The sequence below is a fragment of the Carlito syrichta genome, unplaced genomic scaffold (assembly GCF_000164805.1).
Source record: "Carlito syrichta isolate Samal-C Ts95f unplaced genomic scaffold, Tarsius_syrichta-2.0.1 Scaffold119534, whole genome shotgun sequence".
Taxonomy (NCBI): Eukaryota; Metazoa; Chordata; class Mammalia; order Primates; family Tarsiidae; genus Carlito; species Carlito syrichta.
The window spans coordinates 320,657-347,824 of record NW_007063630.1 but is presented as its reverse complement, the minus strand read 5'-3'; the positions used below and the strand labels follow the sequence as shown (position 1 = coordinate 347,824).

The following is a 27,168-nucleotide window of genomic DNA, read 5'->3' as shown; positions in this document are numbered from 1 at the left end:
AAGCGGACTTCACAGGGCCATAAGGTTCACAAAAAGAAAAAGAAACAGCTATTCATTCATCAAATATTTGCGGAGCGCCTATTACCTGGCAAGCACAAACAAAACCATGCAAAACCAGCCAATCTGCTTTGCTTTCTCCGCGGCCAGCACCCTCCTCCACTGAGGTCAGCACTTGACGCCCACGTTTGCAAAAGGTGCCTCCGAAGCCAGAGGAGGGGACAACTTCGCCCCGCCAGCTCTCCCGGGCCTCATGAGTTAACGTCCTCACGTACGGAAAACTCAAAAACGTTGCCTACGGTGTCCCACGAGGAAACGCAGGTTCGTCCTGCGGCGTCGCCTTCCGCCCACGTACAAGATGGCGCTTGGCGCGTCCTCCAACCCCGCTGCCCGGTTCCTCTCTGGGGGCGGAGTCTACGTAGAGCGAGGCGTGTGTGTTTAGGAGGTGGGTGTTTTTGTTTCTCCTACTTTTTCTTCCCTCCGCTTGCCCTCGTAGTTCCTCCGAGGGTGAACAAGGAATTGTTTAGTAAAGATTAACCAAAAGATGACGAGGCGGGGAATAAACGCAGCGTGACGCGGCTGGGGGAGCCGTAGGCGCGCGCGAGGGGCCGGGCCGGGGGCGTGGCCAGAGGCGGGGGCGTGATCGGGGCGGGGCGGAGGCGTGATCGGGGGCGGGGCGGGGGCGGGGGCGGGGGCGGGACTGCGGTTGCGGTCCTGGCGCCCGCGGCGGCGGAGGCGCAGGCGGTGGCGAGTGGGTAAGTGAAGAGCTGGCGTCCTGGTGGGTGGCTGTTTGGGGTCGGGCAGCCTGGACGAGGCGGGGTGGCAGTGGGGGACTCTCCTCCGGATTCGGCTCGTCTTTTCTTTTCGTCTCCCTTCCCTGCCCGAAACCCAATAACAAGCTTTCCAGCCCAGCTGCTGGCGGAGTTGCCTGCATCCGGGCCCCGGGCTTCCCAGCAGCGGCGGCGCAGAGACCAGGGATGGGGATCCGGCCTCTGACCCGCTTTGGTGCCCGCAGATCCCGAGGTGACTCCTTCCTGGGGAGCCTGCGGGGACCCCCAGGGAGTGCTGCCACTGCGGGCTGCAGAGAAAGGAGCCTCGGGCGCGGAGAGGCCTGGCCAGGGAGAATGCCAGAGGGCAGGCGGCGTGCGTGCCCTGCAGACCACTTCGGGGTTTGGTGGGAACAGAAGGTCCCTGCCATCGGGAGAGATAATGCGGGTTGGATGGGGGTGCGCACGTACTACCCGTCTGCAGAATTTCCATAGAAGTTTGCAAGGAGTGCTGATGTCTTGCATATGTGGGCAGCTGTGATAGTTGTCAAGGTGTACGCCCACTTTGTGGGACATGACCTGGTTGCTTCATAGCTTCAAGATTACACATACTTAGAGGAAGTGACCACTGTGACTCGGTCATCACTTGACTGATGGGTAATCTGTTGCAGAAAGAAGTGAAGTGATTATACGCGTGTCGACACTGGGTCTGTCTGGCCACGGTGAACTCCAGGCTTTGTATTCAGGAAAAGGAGGAAGGTTATGCTCTTGCGGAAGGATGGCCTTTTCAGAAGTAATAGAGATTGTTAGGCTCTAGTAGAGGCACGGTCTGGTTGTGGCAGGTGCATAAATTCCTAGCAGACAGTTCCCATCCATCGTCAGTGGGGCAAAGCAAGGGTACACAGTTGGGTACACAATCTGTCTGGCATTGCTTCTACTTTGTACAAAAGGTCCAAACAAGGACTGGAAAATACTGTTAAATGTGATCTTTCTCATACTTTGGAAAAACTTTTAACATAATTTGGGAACATCAGAGAAGCAATACTATAATATTGGGATATTAATAATATGGAGTCAGAATACTTGAAATATGAGAGCGTTATTTACACAGGCCCTGTTACCACCACCTCTGCCAAACTCTGAATCAATTGGAAACTGCCCCATGATGACTGTGCTCTTTCTTCATCTGAAACAAAAACAAGAGAAATTACTGACCACTGCAGATTGTGCACTAAGCCAGCACTTATCTGCTCCAGGAAACAATTACAAACAACTTATGAAAATAATCTTTCTATTTGGCTATGTTGGCAGTCCAAAATTTGCTTTCAGAGAAAGAAGTTAAGTCAATGAAGACTGCTATTTTTCAAGCCTGTCTTTGGGTTTTATGTTATTAAATTCATCCCGAGGAGTGGTAGTGTAGCCTGCCTGTTGTCTGAGAAACTTGGATCTATGAAAGATGGCCAGTGATATGAGCTTCATCTTTGAGTCTGGCTTGGTGTTGAAAATTTGAAAGTGTTGCAAGCATTTTGTTGTTAAAGCAGTTCATTGTCTTTAAATGGCCCTGGACAGCTCCTTTTTTGGAAAGTGGACTGGTTTAGGCCCCTGCTTCATAGGGCTGGGAGAAAATAAATACGGTGATAAGAAGTGAGGGCCTTACAATTGCAATGGACCAACCAACTTCCTACATGCCAATCAGGGAAAAGATGGCTGATTTTTGGCAAAGGTTTAAAGAAAAAGTAAAACCTCAAACTTAGCCATTCTGCTAACAATATTAACAGATACTAATTAATATAATCATATGTCTGCATATGTTAGATTATTTTCAGAAAATGTACTGGACAAATTCCTCATGAACCCTGTGCTTTGTTTACAGGAGTGGCAAGCCACCATCTCACCCAATTTGGATCCTGGCTTCCCTCAAAAGACTCTGTGGCTAATGTTTGCTAACCTTCTGGAGTAGCTACCACTACATGTACATAAGATATGTATATTTAAAAAACTATTGATTTTTAGCTTATTTTTTTCAGCCACATTTGTATATATGGATTTTTCTTACCAGAGATGACGGCGTCAAGTGTTAGTAAAATAATTTTACAATCTCCTAATTATACTTCTCTGTGACATTACATTTCTCAGGGTATTTCTGTTGGCAGGACATAAAGCTAAGCACTTAGACATGATCTTCGTCCTTCATTTTCTTTCTAATTATATTAGGAGTGAGACTGAATGTAATTAGTGGTCTATAATAGTTCAATTTTCACAATCAGTTAAGCATTTTTCCCATAATTCAATAAGATTTCGCTCTAGGGCTCAATTCTGTTTTAGAAAATACTTTTATTTTCAGTATAATGATGAAATATTTGAGTTGTAGCATTACCTTTTTAATATTTGCCTTTTTATCTAAAAAGAAAAATGTTTACAATATAATTTTATAGTCATGTGTTTAATTCATGACCTTGGTCTCCAGTTTGTTGTTGTTAATGATTACAGCAGTAGCATCATTCTAGTTGCAATTCAGATTACATTCCTATATTCCGTCATCGTAAACTGACTGTTTAAATTGTACCAAAAACAGTGGATATTTTAAATAAGCTGAACAGCTTATATCCAGTGTTGTGTCTTAAGACTATTAAATTAATATAACAATAAAAAATAATATTATCTAAATGAATGTCTTAACTTAAAATACACATGTAAAAACTATCTTTTTGTTAAACCATTTCTGCACATACCTGCAGTTAACTGTTCCAAGTTCTGTATGCCTACTCACAATATGATAAAAGTTCTCAACAAATTTTCTAAAAATAGAAGTCACTGCTCTTCGTCAGACTCTGAACTCTCTTGACAAATGTAGATAAAATTAAGTAAAATGATTTCCTTTAACATAAATGTAATTACAGATTAAATGTTAGCTCCCAAAGCAATCACATAGGCAAAAATAGGTATATCCTAGTTTAACAATTAGCCATTACTACTATGATAAAGATTCCTCATTTTTAGACTTCCTTAAATGAATTTGTTATAATTTTTTTTATCCCTTTCAGCCTTTGAATACAAGTCTTCAATTACGGCTCAGCCATGTGTCACTTAATGACAGGAATATGTTCTAAGGAATATGTTGTTAGGCGATTATGTCATTATGTGAACATCATGGAGTATATCTGCACAAACCTAGATAGTATAGCCTACTACACACCTAAGCCTCATGGTATAGCTTATGACTCCTAGACTATAAAGTTGTATATATTGTGCTGTGCTAAGTACTGTAGGCAACTGTAGCATAATGGTATTTATGCATCTAAAATAGAAAAGATATAATAAAAGCAAAGAATGGTACACCTGTGTAGAGCGCTTACCATGAATGGAGCTTGTAGGACTGGAAGTTGCTCTGGATGAGTCAGTGAGTGAGTGGTGAGTAAATATGAAGGCCTAGGACATTACTGTATACTGCTGTAGACTTTGTAAACATTGTACACTTTGGCTACACTATATTTATAAAGGTAGACCCCCCAAAATGAAATTTATTTATAAAAAATGTATATTTTTACATATTTAAACTTCATTCACCTTCAAAGTACTCTCTGATACAATGTGCCTATTGAGGTGCTTTTTCTACGTTCAAAACAGTTTTTGAACTCATCAATTTTGATTCCTTTTAGTGCTTCTGTTGTTTTTTGTTTCACCTCTTTCACGTTGGCAAAATGTTTCCCACTGAGGACTTTTTTCATTGGAAGCAAAGAAAAGTCACTCTGGGTGAGATCAGCTGAATAAGGAGGGTGGGACCTGGGAGTCATGCTGTTTTTTGGTCAAAAACTGTGGAACACTCGGCGTGCTGTAGGCAGGTTCATTGTCAGGGTGAAAGAATCAATCACCTGTTTGTCACAACTTGGAACATTTCTTCCACAAATCATGACGCAACCTTCTCAAAACTTTGGTTGACCATTTGATCTGGAGGAACTGAGTGCCCAGTCCCTCTCATATCAAAGAAACAAATGATCATTGTTTTCACACTTGACTTCACTTGTGATTTTTTTGGGTCATGGGAAGTGGCAGTTTTCTGTTGGCAAGATTGCTGTTTCGTTTCGGGGTCATAACCCTGGCACCAAGATTCACCTCTGGTTATGACTTTGGAAAAAAATCAGGATCAATCTCCAACTGCTGCTTCAAAGCACAGCACACAGCCAAGCGATTGTCTCTTTATTCAGGCATAAGGAAGTGAGGTGCGAATTTTGCTGAAACTCATCTCATGCCCAAATTTTCAGGTAAAATTTGCTGACAAGAACTCCACAACACCCAGTCAACTCCACAAGTTCATCAGTAGTCCGACGGCAGTCTTCCAAGATGACAAATGCTTAGCACATTTTCTTTGGTTTGGCTGGTCAAAGGACGCCCAGAACAAGGTTGATCTCAGTCGACATTTCACTTCTTTCAAAATGGGAAAACCATTCATAAACTGGAGTTGTACTGAGAGCAGCATCTTTGTAAGCCGTCTGTTACCTCAAAGGAAACAAGATTTTACTGCCGCACGTTATGTAAATCACCCATCATCAAATGTGAAAGCATATTGAAAGAATCTCCCTTCAAAAACTCACTGAAGCCGAATGCAGCCTCTCACAACAATGCTAGCTGGTACACTGATGCTGAGGGGCTCCTAGAACACTTAACCTAGTGGGAGAAGCCTGCCCTCCAAAAGATAGTTCCGGGTTTTTTTGGGTCCCCTTGTATTTTAATAATTTTTTTCTTCAATAAAAAATTAACTGTAGCTTATCATAACTTTTTTTACTTTGTAAGCTTTTAAGTTTTTTTTAGCTCTTTGACTTTATTGTAATACTTAACACACAACCCAGTGAGACTCCAACTCAAAAAACCCACATTGTACAGTTGTACAAAAGTATTTTTTCTTTGTATCCTTATTCTGTAAGCTTTTTACTATTGTTAAATTTTTTATTTTTATGCTTTACTTGTTAAACTTTTCTGTTAAAAACGCAAACACTAGCCTGTGCCTACACAGAGTCAGGATCATCACTATTGCTCCCTTCCACCTCCACATCTTGTCCCACTGTAAGGTCCCAGGGGCAATAACAGGCATGGAGCTGTCATCTCCTATGACAACAATGCCTTCTTCTGCAATATCCCTATAAGGATATTGTCTGAGACTGTTTTATAATTAACTTTTTTTTTTAATAAGTAGAAGGAGCCGGGTGTGGTGGCTAACACCTATAATCCAGCACTTTGGGAGGCTGAGACAGGAAGATCACTTAAGGCTAGGAATTCAAGACCAGCATAGGCATCTCTACAAAAAAATTAAAAATTATCCAGTTCTTGATAGTGTACACCCATGGTTTTACTTACTCAGAAAGCTGAGTAAGAGCCCAAGAGTTTGAGGTTACAGTGGGCCCTGATCATGCCATGGCACTCTAGCCTGGGCGACAGAACAATACCTTGTCTCTTAAAATAATGATAATAATAAATAGAAGTTTATACTCCCAAATAATAAAAGTATAGTATAATGAAAACATAAACTGGTTACATAGTGGTTTATTATCACTGTCAAGTATTACGTACCATACATAATTATGCTAGACGTTTATACTACTGGTAGTACAGTAGGTTTGTTTACACCAGCATAACCACACACGATTAATACCTTATGCTATGACCCTGGGATAGCTATAACTTCACTAGGAAATAGGATATCTTATGGGACCACCATCGTATATACTGTCCATTGTTGACTAAAACATTATATGGCACTCAACTGTATTTGCAAGACCGATTAGCTTTACACTAGTATTACACAGAATGTACCTTTTTAGCATGATGTATTTGTGTAGATAAAGACAAGTTGAACAAGGGGACTGAGAGCCCTGGATTCCAGCTCAGTTGCCAGCTTGTTCACTCTTTGTGTCTGTTTTCAGTAAATTGAAAGGCTTGAACAGGCCTGTTTAGTTCTTTTTTTTTTTTTTTTTTTTTTTTTTTGGCATGTTCTAAGTAATTGAAGCTTTTTGTTGTTGTTTTAGCCATTTAGTATAGAATTCTTTTCACAGTGCTAAAATGCTATACTTGTTTCTTGACTAGCATACTAAATGTATTTATCTTTGCCTTGATATATTGGTGTCATTTTAAACACCAGCATTGGGTTTTGGTATTCTGATACCCAGAGGATTCATTGAGGATAACAGAACTGTTAGCTCATTTTTTGTTTTGACTTCGGACTTGTGTTTTTGCAACCTTATGCTTTTTTTTTTTCTTTTCTTACCTTTGAGCAGGTTTAAAGTATGTCTGTTGTCAGATGTTGTATTACTTTTCTAGGATTACTGAACAAGTACCACAAACGGAGTGACTTTAAACAACAGCAATTTATTCTGTTACAATTCTGGAGCTAGAAATCTGAAATCAAGGTGTTGACAAAGGTTATGATTCTCTGAAGCACTAGTGAAGACTCTTTCCTTGTCTTGTCTAATTTCTGGTGGTTATCAACAATCTTTGGCATTCCTTGGCTTATAGTTGCATCTCGAGTTTCTGCCTGTTGTCTTCTCATGTCTGTCTTTGTGTCTGTTTCTAACTCTCTCTACTTATAAGCAAACTAGTCATTGTATTAGGACCCACTCTAATCTTATATTATGACCCCATTTTTTACAGCTATTTCCAAGTAAGACCACGTTCACATATACCACGACTTAAAATTTGAGCATATCTTTTTGGGGCACACAATTCAATCCACAGCAAGTGTCACAGTCTTTAGCTGAGGCTTCTCCCTCCTCTCTGCTCCTCTTTAGTTGCTGTGGTTTAGGGGTCAAGTAGCCAATAATTCTAGAGTTACACATCATAGACTACCTATTTGGGAATCGTGAGTGTTCTATGAGCTTTAGTAAGTAGCATTTCATATAAATATAAAGAGGCTGTTTTTGTAGTTCATTTTTTTTTTTTATTTTCTAAATGTATTCTCTGAATATAAGGAACAAGTTACTATGTCTCAAATTTGTCATATCAAAAAGCATTTATTTTGCACCTACTGTGCTAGTTGAATGTCTCTGCCATGGTAGGAGACAACAGGCTTCTAAGTCTTTGACTTAAGAGGAGAAACCACATATGTCTAAATCATTTGGGGTTTTGTTGCATATCCTTAAATTGCTGTACCTAATCACTGGTTTTATATGTCATTGTTTAGATTTCTCTGGAGCAAGCATTTGGATAATGTGACAGTTGGGATGCAGTAATGTCGACTCTCTGCCCGCCACCATCTCCAGCTGTTGCCAAGACAGAGATTGCTTTAAGTGGTGAATCACCTTTATTAGCAGCTACCTTTGCTTATTGGGACAATATTCTTGGTCCTAGAGTAAGGCACATTTGGGCTCCAAAAACAGAACAGTTACTTCTCAGCGATGGAGAAATAACTTTTCTTGCCAACCACACTCTAAATGGAGAAATCCTTCGAAATGCGGAGAGTGGTGCTATAGATGTAAAGTTTTTTGTCTTGTCTGAAAAAGGAGTGATTATCGTTTCATTAATCTTTGATGGAAACTGGAATGGAGATCGGAGTACATATGGACTATCAATTATACTCCCACAGACAGAACTTAGTTTCTACCTTCCACTTCATAGAGTGTGTGTTGATAGATTAACCCATATTATCCGGAAAGGAAGGATATGGATGCATAAGGTGAGTGGTTTATTTAGCCACTGGAAGTTTATTTTCGAATACATTTATAGCTAATTTTTAGAAACTATATGCAATGAATGTCAAACTATGGACATCACTTATTTTGTGTCTACTGTACTAGATATAGTTAGATGTGGTCTGATGCCCGTGAGCTCATAATAACTAGAAGGTAGATGGTAGCTACACATTACAGATGAAAAGCTTCTTTAGATAAATTAAGAAATTTTTAGAGCCTGAATTTGTCTTGGAAGCCTTTGACTCTAAAACCGGTTTCTTCCCCCCTTTCAGTGGGAGGAGAAAACACCCTGTCTTTCGCATACTACTATATATAGCTATAGCAGCTCAAAATAAGCATTTCATAAACTGTTGGTCATGTAGCCTTTGGTCCTTTTAACTTTCTGCCAAGTTACCAAATTTGTTAAATGAGGAGGCGGGACTATACTTCCCAGGAGATAATCCAATCAATTTTATGGTTTAAGCTAGAGGAAATTACTGTTTTCCCTTAAATCCTATTGTTGAATATGTGGTGATATTTACATTTCCATATTTTTTTGGATTAGCTAAAGAACAAATTGAATTTGCCTTTCTGTTTTCCAGTGGGATACTAACTTGGAAGTTCATTGATACATTATCAATTTTATAAGGCTTTTACCCAATAGTAAGGAAAAATAGTATCATTGAAAAGAATAGTTTTGTACTATATTTGTAGACTTGCCTCTTTATCTCTCAGGTCTTTATGAAAATTATTTAAAATTGGGAAGCTATATATTCCCCAGACTCATCTTGATCTTATTTAATTTGCAAAGTACAAGTTATTATTTTTCTTTTTAAAGCGATGCAGATGTTACATTGACTATTTTCTGCTAAATTCTGGGTTTTTTTTCACTGCAGAATAAAGGGTGTTTTTTAATTTTGTGTCATTTGTGTTTTTCCTATAAACTACATTCTACAAGAACATTTCTGTTGAAAAATAAGCAAATATCAAAATGTTGTGGGTTGCTTTTAAAATAAATTTTTTCTTGTCCAGGAAAGACAAGAAAATGTCCAGAAGATTATCTTAGAAGGCACAGAGAGAATGGAAGACCAGGTAAAGTATAGATTACATACCTTCAAATATCATTATTACCATGGCATATATCTGTATACAGGCTCATGGCTACTTCGTTAAGACCTTGAAGACATGTTTTTCAGAGTGACCCTGAGTGGAGCTTTTATGGAGGTATATAGAATAAGCTGAACGAAAATTTTCATTTCTTAGACCTGAAGAGTAAATAAATAAAAGAAAATGGTAATTGCATCTACAAATTAATATTTTGCTTCCTGTTTTTTCTGTCTGCGCAAAATAAGTTTTGGATAACTTGTTTATCCAAGACTATTTTTTTCCTATGATTTTTTTTTAAGGTATTACTTCTTAAGCATCTCCACAGAAGTAACTATAACAGGAAGAGAGTCCATGTCTGTCTGGGGTGCAGGCCTAGCTCTAAGCACAATATTTCCTTAAAGTCATATGTGGTGTCTTTTTAAAACTCATGCATTTACATTTTATTCATAATATATCTATTTTAATAGTAAAATTTGCCAATGATCTTCTTTATACTGTTACTGTTCAGTCTTATGGTAACATCAACCCTCTAGGAAAAAGTGTCATGTTTATCCTATGACTTTGAATGCCTCTGGGGAATAGACACCAGAGTTTAAGAAGTATGATTACAAAAATATGAGTTTCCTTGCAGAAATTAAGTGCAAATCATTTTCGTGTAGAGAGAGTTCTTCTGAAGGTAAATCTTCAAGGGAGAAAGAGTTCTTCCCTCTTACTCCCATTTAACATGTATACTCTCCTTATTGTTCTTTAATTTTGTGTCATTTGTGTTTTTCCTATAAACTACATTCTACAAGAACATTTCTGTTGAAAAATAAGCAAATATCAAAATGTTGTGGGTTCTAAGTGTGTCTGGGTTAACTTTTCTCTGGTTCTCCTTAGCATGACTAAGGTGATACTTTAAAGAAATATATTTTTTTTAAAAAACTAGCCGGGCTCGGTGGCTCAGCCTGTAATCCCACGCTTTGGGAGGCTGAGGTGAGTGAATTGCCTGAGCCCACGGGTTCAAGACCCGCCTGGCCAACTTGGCGAGACCTCATCTCTACAATAAATCAAAAAATTTGCCGGGTGTGGTAGCGTGCGCCTGTAGTTCCAGCTACTTGGAAGGCTGAGGCAGAAGGATCGCCAGAGCCCAGCAGGTTGAGGCTGTGGTGGCCAGGAGTGGCCACTGCACTCTAGTCTGGGTGACAGAGTGAGACTCCAACTCAAAAAATAAAAAATAAAAACTTGTGAAAATATGGGAACATAAACAAGGAAAATGCAAACCCCTATAAAATTATCTCCTTTACCAAATTATGTTTGTACTTTTGTAGATACCTTTCCAGTCCAGGGGATGTAATTCTGGGGATAGGTCTGAGATGCATCAGAAAAAGTCAAGCCTTTATTTGCTGATGAATAAGCAGGGTCTCCAGGAGTGGGGTAACTTTCACCAACCTCTAAACTGCTAGTTATGGAATAATTAAGCAGAGTTATTCCAAAACAAGGAAATTTAGGACCAAATAAAATTCTGCTTTTACAGGGATTTTATTTCAAACCAGAAACCTATACTAATTAAGTTGACCACTATTCTGGATTTCTGTCCCTCTTTTAAATGTTATTCTACCTTTCCACCCTTCTGTGTCAGGAGGAAGGTATATTTGAGACAAGCTGGGGCTTTAAAGAAGAAACATTGTACTGCTGAGAAGTTCAAGGTAGAGAAGTACACAGAGGAAAAGAAACAGGGATTTTCTTTTAGAACCTCTTCTGTGTTCAACCCTGTAGGAGTTTTTGTTATTGCTGAACTTCAGTGAGGATACCCATTCACTTACAACAATGATAAATGTCTGAGATACTGTGTATGAAGTACTACATATGCCTAAGCCTAAGAGGAGATATTTTCCCAAAAGTATTTTTTCTAAAACAGAGGAGTTGTCTTATGATTGAATCCTTACAAGTGTCACATTATGTACTTTCAGAGACTTTATTTTGAACAATAAATACTGTTTGAAGATGATGTATTTGTTTGAAATGAAACAACTTCAGTCAGTGCTGATTTGCGATGCTTATAGCTGTCATCTGATAAAATTGCTCCATAAAAAAGAAAATTTAACAGATTCACACATTATTCTTGTTGGAGTATATGTGTTAATTATAATTGTAAACAAGCATTTTAATGGTTCCTTTAAAAAGTAAAAACAATGGCTAGTTGTGGAGGTTACTACAAGATTAATTTTTAAAAATAAAACTTTATATATTGTACAGAAATGTATTTATGGCTTAGGATACAATTTCCAGTAGTAGCATTACATTTATTTTCTCAAGCAACTTACATAACAAAAGTCTCTGAAATAAAAGCAGAATTTTATTTAGGACCAAATAAAATTAGTATAGTGTCTAAGGCTACTCAAAAAATTATTCTAGGTTCTAGGTTTCATGAAATACGTGTGAGGAAAAGAAAACCTTACTAATTAATTTTGAATAACCTATTATTTCTAAAATACATTTGGCTAAAAATTGGTAGACATTTGACAATTTCTTCTGTATCCCTAAAAGTTTATATATTCAGTTTGGTTAAAAACAAGTGGGATTGGTTGTGATAGTGAGTAAATGAGGGATCACACATATTTGAGATACTTTACATTTGTGTTTTATATTGAATTTTAAATTTGATTCTAAAAACAACAAATTTCAAAATTACATTTTTTAGATATAATAAGTAGTAGTGCTATCTTGAAATAACTCTAACAGGAAATTTTCTGCTTTATTGATTCTTAAGATATATGTGACTATTTTGATTTGCATTTCAGTAGATTATACCCTATTATGAATGTGGAGGTTAAGTATTAATTCAAGCATTCCTACTAAGTCATTTGGTAAGGATTTCAAATTATTTTTATGGCTCTCCTTATGTTTAAATACAAAATGTATTGATTACCTTTAATTAGCAAGACTTTTTAAAAGTATCTTAAATAAATTTCAAAGGAGATGCTGCCTAAATGTGGCATACTGATTTAATTATTGTAGGTAACAGTAAATGATAAACCAGTGATTCATGCTCACTGAAGAAAATTAGTCCTGTAAGAATGAAAATGAGTTTTAAGTAGCATGTGTGTCCTTTAGAAATATTTTTGAGTAGCAGACTTGTTTGGGGCCATGTTTCAACAAGTTACCAAGTATTTTTATCGAAGAGTGTTATTCTAGCCAGGCACAATGGCTCATGCTTGTAATCCCAGCACTTTGGGAGGCAGAGGCGAGAGGATTACCTGAGCCCAGTGGTTTGAGACCAGCCTGGGCAACTTGGCGAGACCTCATCCCTACAATAAATTTTAAAAAATTAGCCGGGTTTGGTGGCACACGCCTCTTCTTCCAGATACTTGGAAGACTGAAGTGGAAGGATCACCTGAGCCCAGCAGGTCGAGGCTGAGGTGGCCGTGAGCGTGCCACTGCAGTCCAGTCTGGGCAACAGAATGGGACTCCCACTCAAAAAAAAAAGGAAAAAAAGAGTACTATTCTTTGCTTTCATTTGTAATTTTTTTATTGACCAACTTATCCCATATTATGTGATTTTTCTCACTTCATTTTACTTTATTGTGCAGGGTCAGAGTATCATACCAATGCTTACAGGAGAAGTGATTCCTGTCATGGAACTACTTTCATCTATGAAATCACACAGTGTTCCTGAAGAAATAGATGTAAGTTTTTTATATTATTAAATGAGAGCAACCATGCCCTTTATATCAGTTCCCTTGGGTTATATTACTATTGCATCTATTAGTAATATTCTAATTTTGGTAGCAAGCATTTTGTCATTTATAGTATTCATATGAAGTATTAGCCACTTTGAGAAACAAGCATACAAAAAAAAAATTCTGGATTTTATGACAAAACAGGCTTTTTTTGTTCAGTGATAGTTATGACAAAATTTAATTTATTTAGCTTACTTTATCACTTTTATAATTTGTAGAAGTGGGAGAATCCCCCTTCTTTTGCCTTTATAGAAGCAATTAGCATTTAATATCTTCCTTTTTAAAACAAAGCAGTGTGCACTTCAGTGGCCATTAGTGAAAGTTTACTTATATTCACCAATTTAGTTTCCTTAGTCGTTTGTTGAGGATGTTTTGAATCACACACTGTGAGTGTATAGAGATATTTTCAGAAAGCTATTCTTATTGCTTTCTGCTTTTGTTATTAAGATTGGTCTCCCAATTCTGACAGCTCAAAAGAGGAAGTTGTTCTTGTAAAAATTGTTTAACTTGCCGGACCAGCTTTCACATTTGTTCTTCTGAAAGTTTATGCTGGTGCAGAAATTGTTTTATAGGGAGTCTTGATTCTCAGAAATGAAGGCCATGTGTTATGTTGAATGTAGATTTAAGAAAATTTTGGTATTATTTCACTACTACATTACAGCCAGACTAATTTTTTTTTGCTTTTTTTTTGTGTGTGTGGTACATTTTAGATAGCTGATACAATACTCAATGATGATGATATTGGTGACAGTTGTCATGAAGGCTTTCTTCTCAAGTAAGAATTTTGTTTCTTTTCTTAAAAGGTGGTTGAAGCAGTTATAAATCTTATGTTCACCAGTGGCAACATTTGGAAGAAAGAAAATAATATTTAGGTTGTTCTAGAGACAACATTGCATATTTAAACCATTGCTTACATTTTTGTTGTTTTTTCACCAAGTATGTGTTTGTGATGTATTTCATGTTATTCCTTTTACTATTTAAAGAAGCTGCATTTCCCGTAGTGCCCAGAGAAGAAATCATGGTCTCTTGCTTGGCTCTGGTTTCTTGGTTTATTTATCATTAAAGCTGAAACTCAGAACCCTTTTAAATTAAATTGCGTTGTAGATGTACTTAAGTTATTTAGGCCTAGAAAAAGTTTATTCATATATTACTGATTGCTTCCATCTAACAATGGAGTTTAGTACTTCAGAGTATGAGTTCTAAAACCAGGCTGCCTGGGTTCCTGCTATGTAACCTTGGGCAATGTACCTACTTCTTTTATCCTCCATTTTCTCATCTCTTAAATAGGAATCATAATAATAATACCTACTTTATATGGTTGTTGTAAGCATTGAGTGAGATAAATCATATAAAGCGCTTAAAACAGTGCCTGGCACATAAAAGTACTTAATAATAGCTAATATTGTTTAGTTATATTTCTTTTTTTGAGTTAGAGTCTCACTCTGTCATCCAGGCTGGAGTGGTGTGGCACACTGCTCATAGCCACCGCAGCCTCGACCTGCTGGGCTCAAATGATCCTTCCGCCTCATCCTTCCTAGGAGCTGGAACTACAGACTTGCACCACCATGCCCAGCTAATTTTTGATTTATTGTAGACCCATGGGCTCAGGCAATCCTCTCACCTCAGCCTCCCAAAGTGCTGGGATTGCAAGCATGAGCCACTGTGCCCGGCTATTTATATTTCTTCTAAGGAAAGTGGTAGCAGAAATAGCCAATATTTATTGAATGTCTACATGTTAGTCCCTATACAGAGTGCTCTATGTATATTCTCATATTCCATTTTAGTGTTTCTTTACAATCGCAGATCATCATGAAATTTTATTTTTAATTTTATTTATTTGTTTGTTTATTTGTTTATTTATTTGAAAGCAGGATTTATTAAGAGGACAGAAAAGCTCCCACAGTGGGAGGGGACCCAGGGCTTGCCTGAAATTTTATTTTTAAAAATGAGAAGTGAAAGGGTGAAGTATTCACTTTCGTGTCCACAGTCTTTTCCTTTAGGCTCATGATGGAGTATCAGAGGCATGAGTGTATTTAACCTAACAGCTTCAATGATTGAAATCAGAAGCACTTAGTCTTGTATCTGTTCAGTGTCAGCCACTCCTACATCATCTTTAACCCCATTTGACTTTAAATAAATCACTTATTCCCTCAACATGTGTTTCTTCTGCTATAAAATGGTATTTCAGAAAGTAAATAAAATGATGTTATTTTGCTAATTAACTGGGTTATTGTAAGACTCAAATTAGAGAACTTCTATGAAAGGTCTCTGGAAAATATGAAGTCCTATACAAATAAAAGATGACATACATATAAGTATATAAGTATAATGTATATGACCTTATACATAAAGCTGTTCTGAGTTATTGGAAGAGCTCACTTTTTTGTTTTTTTGTAGATTGTGAAACTGTCTTACAACCAATCTTTTTAATCTGTTTTCTTTAACTTACAGTGCCATCAGCTCACACTTGCAAACCTGTGGCTGTTCTGTTGTAGTAGGTAGCAGTGCAGAGAAAGTAAATAAGGTAATTTATTGTATAATTTAGCAAATGATCTTACTTTTTAATATTGAGACTAAATCATGGATTATCATTTAAATATCAGGTTGCACTTAAAATGATCTGATAGTATTAGGAGGCATATAATCTCACTAAATTGCACCACCCCGTGGCAACAATGAGTTTGAATAGGAGTAGCTTATCGATTTATTTTGATAACTTGTAAATACCCATCCCAGTTGTGTATAAATGGTCTTGAGGCTATTTTAAAATCAGATATTTATATCTTCTATTTCTCAATGTTTGATAGATGTGAAGATACCATGTACTTTCCAAAAAAATGTTACCTGTTCATTCATCTTAATTTTATCTTGGTTTTCCTTCTAAATCTATCCCTTTTAGGAAGCTGTTGCAATAAAGTGGTCATTAAAAATTATACATTATTCAGTAATGTTTATGACTACTTCCTTAAGTGCTATGTGAGTGAATAAAGAATTAATGAACAGTTACATTTCCAAGCATTAGACAATAAACTAAGGGATGTTGCACTTTTCTTTGTTGACCATTAGTTAGAAAGAGTCCAGAGATGTGTATGTGTGTGTGTATATACATACACACACATATACACATATACATATATATAGTATATATACACACACTTTCATGTGTGTATACATATACATACACACACATATATGTATATATACACACACATTCACATACACACATGTATATACATATATACACACATCAATTTAGACAAACTTTAAAAAATTTTACATAGGAACTATATTAGGAATGAATATTTGCTTTATAAAGATATTTATAATTTATTGTTTCTCTGATAAGCTACCTTGTGTATTCACCTGAGCCTTAATTTATCAAAATTGTATTTCTCATATAACCATTTATGAGAGATTAGCATGCCTCTATCATTGCACATAGGAACTAGTGATCTTGTTTATTATTTCTGTTACCCTGAAACAGTGGCTTTCCATCTGTGACCTCTAAAGCCTTAGGTTGACAGAGAAACTTAGTCAGCTTTATGGAAAGAGAAAGGCTCCATGTTGGGGCTGTGTTTTTTAAACATTTTAAACAGATTTTCCATCTTCTTGAGGCAGAACAACTTCCCTTTTATCTTTATGATGTGAGAAAGAGGTGACCACTGTTCAATGGTTGAAAACCATTGCTTTAACATGATAACTCTGGATATGGTCTGAATTTCAACATAGTTACTTGGCTTTTTATTTTTCCTAATAGAACTGTAGGTCAAATCCTATTAGAATCAGAGGGATTTCTAAACCCCAACCAGTGACCTGCTTATTTCAAGTCAAATTCAATGGAATTAATTCCCTTTCCCTTGAAGGATTTGGACACATTTTGATATTCCTTTTTTTTCTCTTTTAATTTTTATTTTGAAATTGTGGGGTACAATTCAGGGTTAGGTATACAAATGTTCATTGTGCAGGTATCCTTTTTGATGTTTCTTAAAACAAATTTCACATAGAACTACTAAACAGAAGCCTTAATCCTGCTTAGTTAAAGTGCATTTACTTTTCTTGTCCAAGATAGTTTGCTTCTTTGAAAAACAGTTGCTGCTGGGTAGGGATGCAATCAGTGATTGCATTAAGTCATTATTTCCCACTGAAGTGAGGGTGCCATGAGAAAGACTGCATATGGTCTCATTCATCTGGAGAGTCACAGGATATATTCACATGTTAAAGGTTTTGAGATACCATACAGTACATTTACCAAGCATTTCCTAAATGTCTTTGACACAGAATCCATGTTTCAAGCAACATCTCTTATATCCATGGACTTTTATTCCAGGTGACTAAGGAATACTTATTTCTTAGGATGTATTTTACTGGCAATAACAACTGAAATCTCTGTTCAGGTTTCTTCCATAAGCAAATCAATGGTCTTTTCCTTCATATTTTAATGCTAAAATTTTTTCTTTTATAGATAGTGAGAACATTATGCCTTTTTCTGACTCCAGCAGAGAGAAAATGTTCCAGATTATGTGAAGCAGAATCTTCATTTAAATATGAGTCAGGGCTCTTTGTACAAGGCCTCCTAAAGGTATTGTTTCCATTTATGACAAGTGAAACCACTTTTTAATCATTTTTGAGACTCTTTATAAACATTTTAAAAATATTAGCATTTAATCATATTTATATGCCCAGGAACTGACTTTCTTTACACAGTTCTGAGCATAGAGTATATATGGCTTATGAATTTATGGTTAGTATTATCAGTGAAACCTTTTTATTTTCCAGGTGGTTCCCTGTGGCTATGTCTAGCCTCAGGACTTTTTTTTTTTTTTTAAATACAAGCTTGAACAGTTTGCACATATAAAATGGGAACATTTCTTTTTTACTGAACAGATTTGAATTTTTGTTTTACCATTCTGTGTTTATATGTATCAAAAATAATTTAAAGCATCTTTAGTAAGTGTACAGGATTTGAGCAATTTTTATGTATGTATTATATATAGTTTTAATATATATTAGAAAAAATTATATATTTTTTCGTTTGAGTCTATTTTTCAAGGAGCAAAACAGATCAATGTAAATTGGCAATTATTTTTAATATTTAAGTGGAAGACAGTTCACTTTGATGAATCTGTTATTAGTGTTTCAGTTGTAGTAAAAGATAAGAAATAGCTTTCCTAATGGTGATTCATGGTGAATGCTTTCTTGAGGATATAAGCACAGCAAAATGAAAAAAAAATTATTTAAAAATTATATTCAGCTTTTGCATTTTCAGTAATGTGCTGCTATGGGCTCAGAATAATAGTATTTAAATATAGAAACTAGTTAAAGGAAACACATTTCTATTTGGAATTTTACAAATCTGAAAATTAGAACTTCTTGCTGAAGGCATAATAAAGGGCTTAATACTTTTATTTCCTTGGCACCCTCTCATTTAAGTATGTCTTTTTAGTTCATTCTGAAAGGGACCCATACTAGATGCATAGAGGAAAGTTTGCAACTATGATTTAATAAAAAAAATTTACTTGTTCTCCATGCAAATACAAATGATAGAGCCTACCAGAAACACCTTGACACAAAGACGGTTCTCACAACATTATTAAGAGTGAAAAAAATGGAAATATCTTTTGTCTTCTGTTCTATTTGTAGCACATTGTACAGTACCTCGTATATAGTAGGTACTTATTACATGGTAACTGGCTACCCAACTTACTATACTTGGAAATAAGTACATTTTTCACTTATAAAGTAGATATTTATTGAGACTTAAAAAGAGCATAGAATAATCAAGAAAGAAAAAAGTCACTTGTAATTTCACAATCCAGTGAGTGACCACTGTTAATATTTGGTATATATCTATCTTTCTAGCCTTTTTTTTTTTCTTTTGTATGACTTTTTTTTTTTAAACTACCTCCTCCCATTGGATTATATACTTTTTTCACAGCAGATTGTAAGTCTCTTTCTATATCAATACAAACTTCTGGAACAACTTTATTTTTAGCAGTTAAATAATAAACCCATTTTTATTTATTTACCCACTTCTCCTTTTGGATGCTTAGGTTGTTTCTGATGTGTTGCTGTTAAAACCAGTATAATGAGCACTCCTGTTACTAAAACTTTGTACACAAGCATGAATAGTTTCTTAGGATAAATTTTCAGAAATGGATTTGTCAGCCGGACTCGGTGGCTCAGCCTGTAATCCCGCGCTTTGGGAGGCTGAGGTGAGTGGATTGTCTGAGCCCACAGGTTCAAGACCCACCTGGGCAACTTGGCGAGACCTCATCTCTACAATAAATCAAAAATTAGCTGGGCATGGTAGCACGCACCTGTGGTTCCAGCTACTTGGAAAGCTGAGGTAGAAGGATCACCGGAGCCCAGCAGGTCGAGGCTGCAATGACTGGGAGCGTGCCACTGCTCTCCAGTCTGGGCGACAGAGTGAGACTTCAACTCAAAAAAAAAAAAAGAAAGAAATGGATTTGCCAAATCAAAGCCAGCTTTTTTAATTGAAAATAATTTTTAAAATCTTTTGACATATAAGACAGTAAATTTTCCTTTCATTTTGACAGGATTCAACTGGAAGCTTTGTGCTACCTTTCCGGCAGGTCATGTATGCTCCATATCCCACCACACACATAGATGTGGATGTTAATACTGTCAAGCAGATGCCACCCTGTCATGAACATATTTATAATCAGCGTAGATACATGAGATCAGAGCTGACAGCATTCTGGAGAGCCACTTCAGAAGAAGACATGGCTCAGGATACTATCATCTACACCGATGAAAGCTTCACTCCTGATTTGTATGTAATGCTCTGCCTTTCTTTTCAGTATTATTGTCATGCACTATGAAACTGTACCTTTTATGAATAAAAACAATGTGTTTAAAGGGAAATAAATATTACTAGTAGAATTATGCTTGAAGAAACATTTAATCAAGCATTTTTTTTTTAAATGTTCATTTCTTTCATACAATTGCATTTTTCCTAAACCGTTTTAGGAAATATCTATATAGTATTAATCCTCAAATCCTATCTATATAGGATTAGCCCTTAAAATAAGTATTGAAATATTTCTTTAACAAATGTATATTGAACCACTAGGCATTGTGCTAGATGCTGGAGTTAATAGTGGCCAGCCAGACAGCCTCAGCCCCTGCACTGCTTATAGTCTAATGTATAACAGTTATTGAACAGGTTTATTAACTAAACCAAAGAAGTAATTCTAAACCTCTTTTTTTGTGACATGTTAATATTAAATACAGCAAAACTGTTGAACTGTATTAATAGTTGTATTAATGATTCTTTTATTTTATATTCATATTGTTAGTCATTTCTTATCAGAAAGTCTAATCAGTAAATTAAAAAGGGAAAGTAATGATAATTACTTGTCAAGGGTGAATCCAACTAGAAAAAAGTAATGATGATAAGTCTATAATCATAAAATCCAAGAAAGTACTTAAATGATGTTCTGAAATCAGGAAAATAATTATACTACTATGGTCTGCTTTTATCAATTAAAAGTACTTGGAATAATGCCTGGCACATGGAATGTGCTCACTGTTAGCTGTAATAATCTATGTTTAAGTGTATAATGCAGCAATAAAATTGGAGCAAGCAGCCTGTTCTATGTCTCTAAGGACATGTTAAGCACCAGTAACTACACACTAAATGTTTACCAAAAGCATGGAATAGGAACATCATGTCAATGGGATCTTCACCTGTCTCCAGGTGCAGAAAGGTGACTTAGTTAGGACCCCATCTTTGCCCCATTTTCCAGAGTTCTTGTTGGTTCTTTCGAAAATTTGTGGGGAATTGGTTCAGAAAATGAATTGGTCAAACTGGCTTTCCACGTCACTAATTTTTCACATGTAGACAACTTTGGTACATGTGTAGAAATCGTCGAAATTAATCCATGCTTTGAAACATTTTCTTCTTTCCTAAAGTGCTTAGGTTTTTCCCTTTTTTGACTGGTTGCTTGGGAGCTTTTTAGGGGAATTTAGTGAAGTTCAGAATATGCGACCACTTAGTACTTTTGCTTAGTTTTTAGAGAAGATATGTGTATACTTCTAACATTTCTTACTCATTTTTAGCCAGCTATGTTTATTTTGCTGATGAGTAAGTTATTCTTGTTTTGTTGATCATGACAAAATAATATCAATTTTAATATGTGGTTTCCAACTCTGAGTAAATTTTTTAAACATAAAATTGCTCAAAAAATAATATTTTCAACCACTGGATTGTATTGTTAACTTTTATGTATTATAGACTAATTTTCCTTTTTTTTTTTTAAATTGGAGTCTCATTCTGTTGCCCAGATTGGAGTGCAGTGGCACGCTTCCAGCCACCGCAGCCTCAACCTGCTGGGCTCCAGGGATTCTTCCACCTCAGCCTTCCAAGTAGCTGGAACTATAGGCGCGCGCTACCATGCGCAGCTAATTTTTGGTTTATTGTAGAGATGAGGGCTTATCAAGTTGCCTGGGTGGGTCTCGAACCCAAGGACTCAGGCAATCCACTCGCCTCAGCCTCCCAAAGTGCTGGGATTACAGGCTGAGCCACTGAGCCCAGCCACTAATTTTACTTTTAAGTGCATTTCTTAATGTTACTTTTAAGTTATTTTACATCTTAACTTTTTAAAATAAATTTAGTCACTGCCAATACATTAAAAATCAGTCACTGAAATATTATTTTTTAACATTTTGCATTATCCAATTCTTTCATGACCAAGACTTCCATTTAATGAAGTAAGTATAATCAGAACACTGGACTTAAACAGCCTTATTCTCTTTCCAAAGCTCGAGAAAGGCTGCTATCAGTGCCAAGCCAGTAATCATGAAATGCTGATTTATTTTTCCCTTTCTCAGTTTTCTTCTGTAGTTTAGTTTGGTACACCCATCTCCTAAGACTTGGAAACTTGAGGTACTTTCCTCTTTGCTTCTGTACATACCCATTCTGTCTGCCACTCCTGTCACTTTCAGGATGATTTCTACTGCTTTCAGTTAAAATCCCCTTCCCTTATTGTTATATTACTCCTCTAACCTGAGCTGAATCTAGGGAAGATGGAAAAGAAAAAAAGAAAAGGAGTTGGGGCCCAAGAAGGAAACAGTCTTTTTTGTTTGTTTTAGCACCTACTAACACCACAGATGTTCTCAAGTGGCATTATGTCTTGATTTCTCATTCTAGTCTTGTCTTGCAAGGTAGGTAATGGTTTCTTGGATAGTGGGTTCATGTTGCTTGCAGGTGGTGGGCCTGCTGCTGGCATACCCAGTGGATAGTCATCTGATGTGTTCTCTAATCCCACTCAAATGTTTCCTTGCATTTGTACTTGGTTTAGATTTTTGGTGGTAGTAGTGGTGTGCTTACTTTTTTGTTGCTGGGTTTTTGGGGGGTTGTTTTTTGAGATGGCAAGAATTGGCAGTTATATTAATTGCTCTCAATTTTTTTTTGTAGGTGAGAATACTAAAATAGACTGATAGATACATACATACTCTTTTTGAGGAGTACTTACACTCTTTAGAGAAAATAATTATATGTTGGCCTAACAAACACCAGTAATATACAAATATATCCTTGAGTTGAAGCGAATAATATAATTTATATCTCCAAATGTATGTGTCTGTATTCTTACAAATATGTTTGTTTATAATATCCCATTTATAAGAATTTAAAATATTGGTTGGAATGAGGGGTTGTGGAAAGTAGCATTGTATAGCCATTTCAATATTTGGACTTTTTTTCTTCTCTTCATAGAAATATTTTTCAAGATGTCTTACACAGAGACACTCTAGTAAAAGCCTTCCTGGATCAGGTAAATGTTGAGCTTGAGATTGTCAGAGTGAATTATATGACATGTTTTCTTTCTCAATATATCCTATAATTGCTGTACTAAAATATATTTGTAACATCATAAAATTAAATCCTTGTCTAATGAATTGTCTTTATCTTTTTATAGTATCTTGTCTTTCTAAAAAGTATCTAAATGATTTTCTTCTGAATTAATAATGAGTAGCCTACAGATTAACAAATATACAGCATTTCCCCACATCAAATAACAAATATTTTAATTTCACACACTAACCTACAACTCAATGACTTGTTTTTCTTCCTTTTTTTAAACCGAGGGAGGGTGTTTATTTGCCTAAATTGAGTCAAAAATATTTCCAAAGCTTAGTATACTTCTGTTTAAGTGATAGCATCTTTATTGTTTCATTCTTTTAAAAAATATCTACTTACACATTTGAAAAAAGTATAGATTATATGGAACATATTTCTTAATATAACAGTTTTGTCGTAATACCGTTCTGGGGATCAGGCCAGAAAACTGTATCATAAATGTAGCTTTGAAATAATGAGATCCTTATTTTAACTCAAAATTTTGGAGTTAAATGTCTGTGTTGTCTGTAACATACTGCAAAGTTCAAGGAAAATTTTTAAGCATGATTCTATGCTTCTCAAGCTGAAATAAATCCCTCCCACTATCCACCCCTGCACGTCACTTGCACACATTCTACTTGCACCCCGTTGCCCCCCAGCAGAAGTATAGATATGTGAATGTTTCAAAACCATCGTCTCAACTTCTGGGACAAAGTTTATTTGAAGATCGAGCAGGAAAAGTTCACACAATACAAAATAACATACATAATGAGTTTTATAATGAAACAAAACATGGATATATTCTGAGCTAGAATGCAAAATTTGAGTGCATTTTCACAGATAAAATAGAAAACTTTAAAAGCCTGTCAGATTGCTCCTAGACCCAGTGCCTCTACCATGCTCCTCTCTGATAGGGAGCATCAGTGGAAATGCTTGAAAAGATGCTCTGGTGTGCTTTGTCTGCCAGGTGCTGTCAGCACTGCCATAGAAACATGCTGTGCAAGTAGAATGGGAACAAACTGTCTTCTAAAATGGTTCCTCTTCCTGCAGGTCTTTCAGTTGAAACCCGGTTTATCTCTAAGGAGTACTTTCCTCGCACAGTTTCTACTTGTCCTTCACAGAAAAGCCTTGACACTAATAAAATATATAGAAGATGATACGTGAGTAAAACTCCTACATGGAATAAAAACCTTTGTACATTTTGTTTTGTTTTGTTCCTGTTGGACATTTTCTATATTATAATTTTTGCAATTTTTCATTACTTTTAGGCAGAAAGGAAAAAAGCCCTTTAAATCTCTTCGGAACCTGAAGATAGACCTTGATTTAACAGCAGAGGGCGATCTTAACATAATAATGGCTCTAGCTGAGAAAATTAAACCAGGCCTACACTCTTTTATCTTTGGAAGACCTTTCTACACTAGTGTACAAGAACGCGATGTTCTTATGACTTTTTAAATGTGTAACTTAATAAGTATATTTCATCACAGCCATGATTGCTGCTAACGTAGCTCAGTGGTGTGGGGAAACATTCCCCCGGGTTGTGCCTCAGAGTCCTACTTAGCAGTTGTAGTTAAAGTTGGTTACACTACAGTTGTCACGAGAGTATGTCAGGTGCATCATTATATTGAATGTCTCTGTTCCTAGATTCATGCTTTTGGAATACAGACTTATGTTTACAATTATAATAAATATTCTTTTAAAGATATAATAATAGGATATAAACTTGACCACAACTACTGTTTTTTGAGACTTCTGATTCATGGTTTACAGGTATCAAAGTGAAATCTAAGTTAGCTTTTACAGGAGTACTAATTGACTTTCCATCTTTTGGTGTTTGTCGGTGTGTGGGATTACTGGAATACTTTTGCAACCAATGAAAATTAGAGCATTTAAACCATTTCAGTTCCACAGAAAGGAAGTTAGCTTGATTTAGAAAAAAAAAATTGACCAAGCAGGTACTTAATTGAAATTAACCATTAGATCCTACTTTGTAGATTTAGTCCTTAGGATGCAGTCTGAGTAGAAATGTCATGCAGTTATATATAGTCCTTGATTACGGTGAACCACTGTGTCAGGGTGTTTTTGTTTGTTTTATTGTTGTTGTCAATATCCTATATAGTTGATCTCTGTCTAAGAGATGTAGGAAACTGTGCTTTGTGTTTTACTCGTTGCCAACTTTTTAAATTGGTTCTCATTATTTTTGAGCCAAATTGAAATGTGCACCTGCTGTGCCTTTTTTCCCCTTGGAAAATCTAATTACTTGGAAGAAGTTCAGATTTCACTGGTCAGTCATTTCCATCTTGTTTTTCTTTTGCAGAATTTTACCATGTATCTGCAGTGGCAATCATTGTAACTCTGAGGTTATAAAATGCATTAGAGAATATACTAATAAAATTTTTTTTTAGGAGCAGAAAACTGTTCCTTGTCTTCTTCCTTCTTACATTTCTTCTCATTTTTAAAGTTGTTGCCATTTGCCTCGGCATCACATAAAGAATAGCAGGATAAATTTTACTGTAAGTGCTATTTTTCTAGGTGCTACTTTGGCAGAACTAAGTGGTCTGTTTCTTTTGTTTCCTTAATATGTTTGGACCATTTTGCTGGCTATAAAATAACTGATTAACATCATTCTGCACACAAACACAAATAAATGTTTTTATAAGACTGTAGAAGTAACATAAAAGGGAAAATATATTTATAAGAAAGGGATAAAAGTGATGGAGCCCTTCTGCCCTCACCCAACAGATTTAACAAAAGGATATGTTCTGTTCTGAGAGGTCATAATAGCTTTCACATCATGAGTCAGGAAGAGATAGACATCTTGATTTTTAGACAAACACTGGACTAGTGACTGATGTACTGTAGCTCAGTCATGGAAAACTATATAGATACCACCTTGGAGTGTCCCATACTCAGTGTTTTTTACACAATAGACTTTTATTTAAGTGCTGACTGGTTATTTTCCTTTGCTGGTTTATTGTACTGTTATAGAGAATGTGAGTTGTACAGTGAAATAAGTTATTAAAGCATGTGTAAACATTGTTATATATCTTTTCTCCTAGATGGAGAATTTTGAATAAAATATCTTTGAAATTTTGTGTCTTTCAATTATTTGTTCAGGAAAAACACTGTTATCTTAGAAGAATGATCAACTTCTTGTTCAGCCGTTGGTCATGCTGGATTTAAACAGATTTTTTCAAATTAATTTTCTTTCCAAGGTAAATATATTTAATGATCCTAATGCTTAAATCTTACTAAAAAAAAAAGAGAGGAAAATAAGCTTTCTGCTTAACACCCAAGATAGTATTTTGTTTTTTCAAATTATATGTTAATATTTCAGATAATAATATAACCTAAACTGAAGTTATTCATTCCAGGTATCTGCAAAGGTGTCCAAAGTAAGAGGGCAAGGAATCTAAACAATCCTTTATTCTGGAAAGAAAGACTAGGATTAACATTTTTACTCTAAGAAAAATTTTATTCAAAAATATAACAGTTGAGAGATTTCTTTTAAAGAAGACTGATTGAGCTTTCCTGTCTTCTCAATAGATCCTACTTTCTTTTTTTTTGAGTTGGAGTCTCACTCTGTCACCTAGACTGGAGTGCAGTGGCCGCTCCCGGCCACCGCAGTCTCAACCTGCTGGGCTCCGGCAATCCTTCCGCCTCAGCCTTCCAAGTAGCTGGAACTACAGGCACACGCTACCACACCTGACTAATTTTTGATTTATTGTAGAGATGAGGTCTCACCAAGTTGCCCAGGCGGGTCTCGAACCCACGGGCTCAAGCAATCCACTCACCTTGGCCTCCCAAAGTGCTGGGATTACAGGCTGAGCCACCGAGCCCGGCCCATCCTACTTTCTAAGAAAATTTAAAAATAAAGTGAAAAAATTTTTTAAATTAAGACTGATTGATGGCATCAGGATTTTCAGAGAAGAAACCAAAACTTCCTATAATATTATGAAGTAAAAATAAGATAGTTACTTCTATAGTGTATCTCTGTGATGCAACATGTTAAACAAGTCTCTCTTATCAACACTATTTTTGTTTTGGGGCAGAAT

The 27,168-nt window shown here is 36.2% G+C and overlaps 1 protein-coding gene across 2 annotated transcripts; it reads left to right on the top strand.

The window, feature by feature from the left end:
- The first annotated feature begins 285 nt into the window (after positions 1-285).
- Positions 286-26,207, top strand: CUNH9orf72 (chromosome unknown C9orf72 homolog). 2 transcript variants are annotated; one of them, XM_021707507.1, is made up of 11 exons: positions 286-442; positions 7,936-8,427; positions 9,455-9,514; positions 13,102-13,197; positions 13,962-14,026; positions 15,703-15,775; positions 17,714-17,830; positions 19,809-20,044; positions 22,991-23,048; positions 24,164-24,273; positions 24,382-26,207. In XM_021707507.1, exons 2-11 carry the CDS (start codon positions 7,984-7,986, stop codon positions 24,566-24,568), a joined length of 1,446 nt encoding a protein of 481 aa, XP_021563182.1. In that variant the 5' UTR covers positions 286-442; positions 7,936-7,983; the 3' UTR covers positions 24,569-26,207. The 2 variants fall into 2 exon arrangements, with proteins under 2 accessions (XP_021563182.1, XP_021563181.1); XM_021707506.1 differs by lacking the exon at positions 286-442 and adding an exon at positions 688-752.
- The last annotated feature ends 961 nt before the right edge of the window (positions 26,208-27,168 follow it).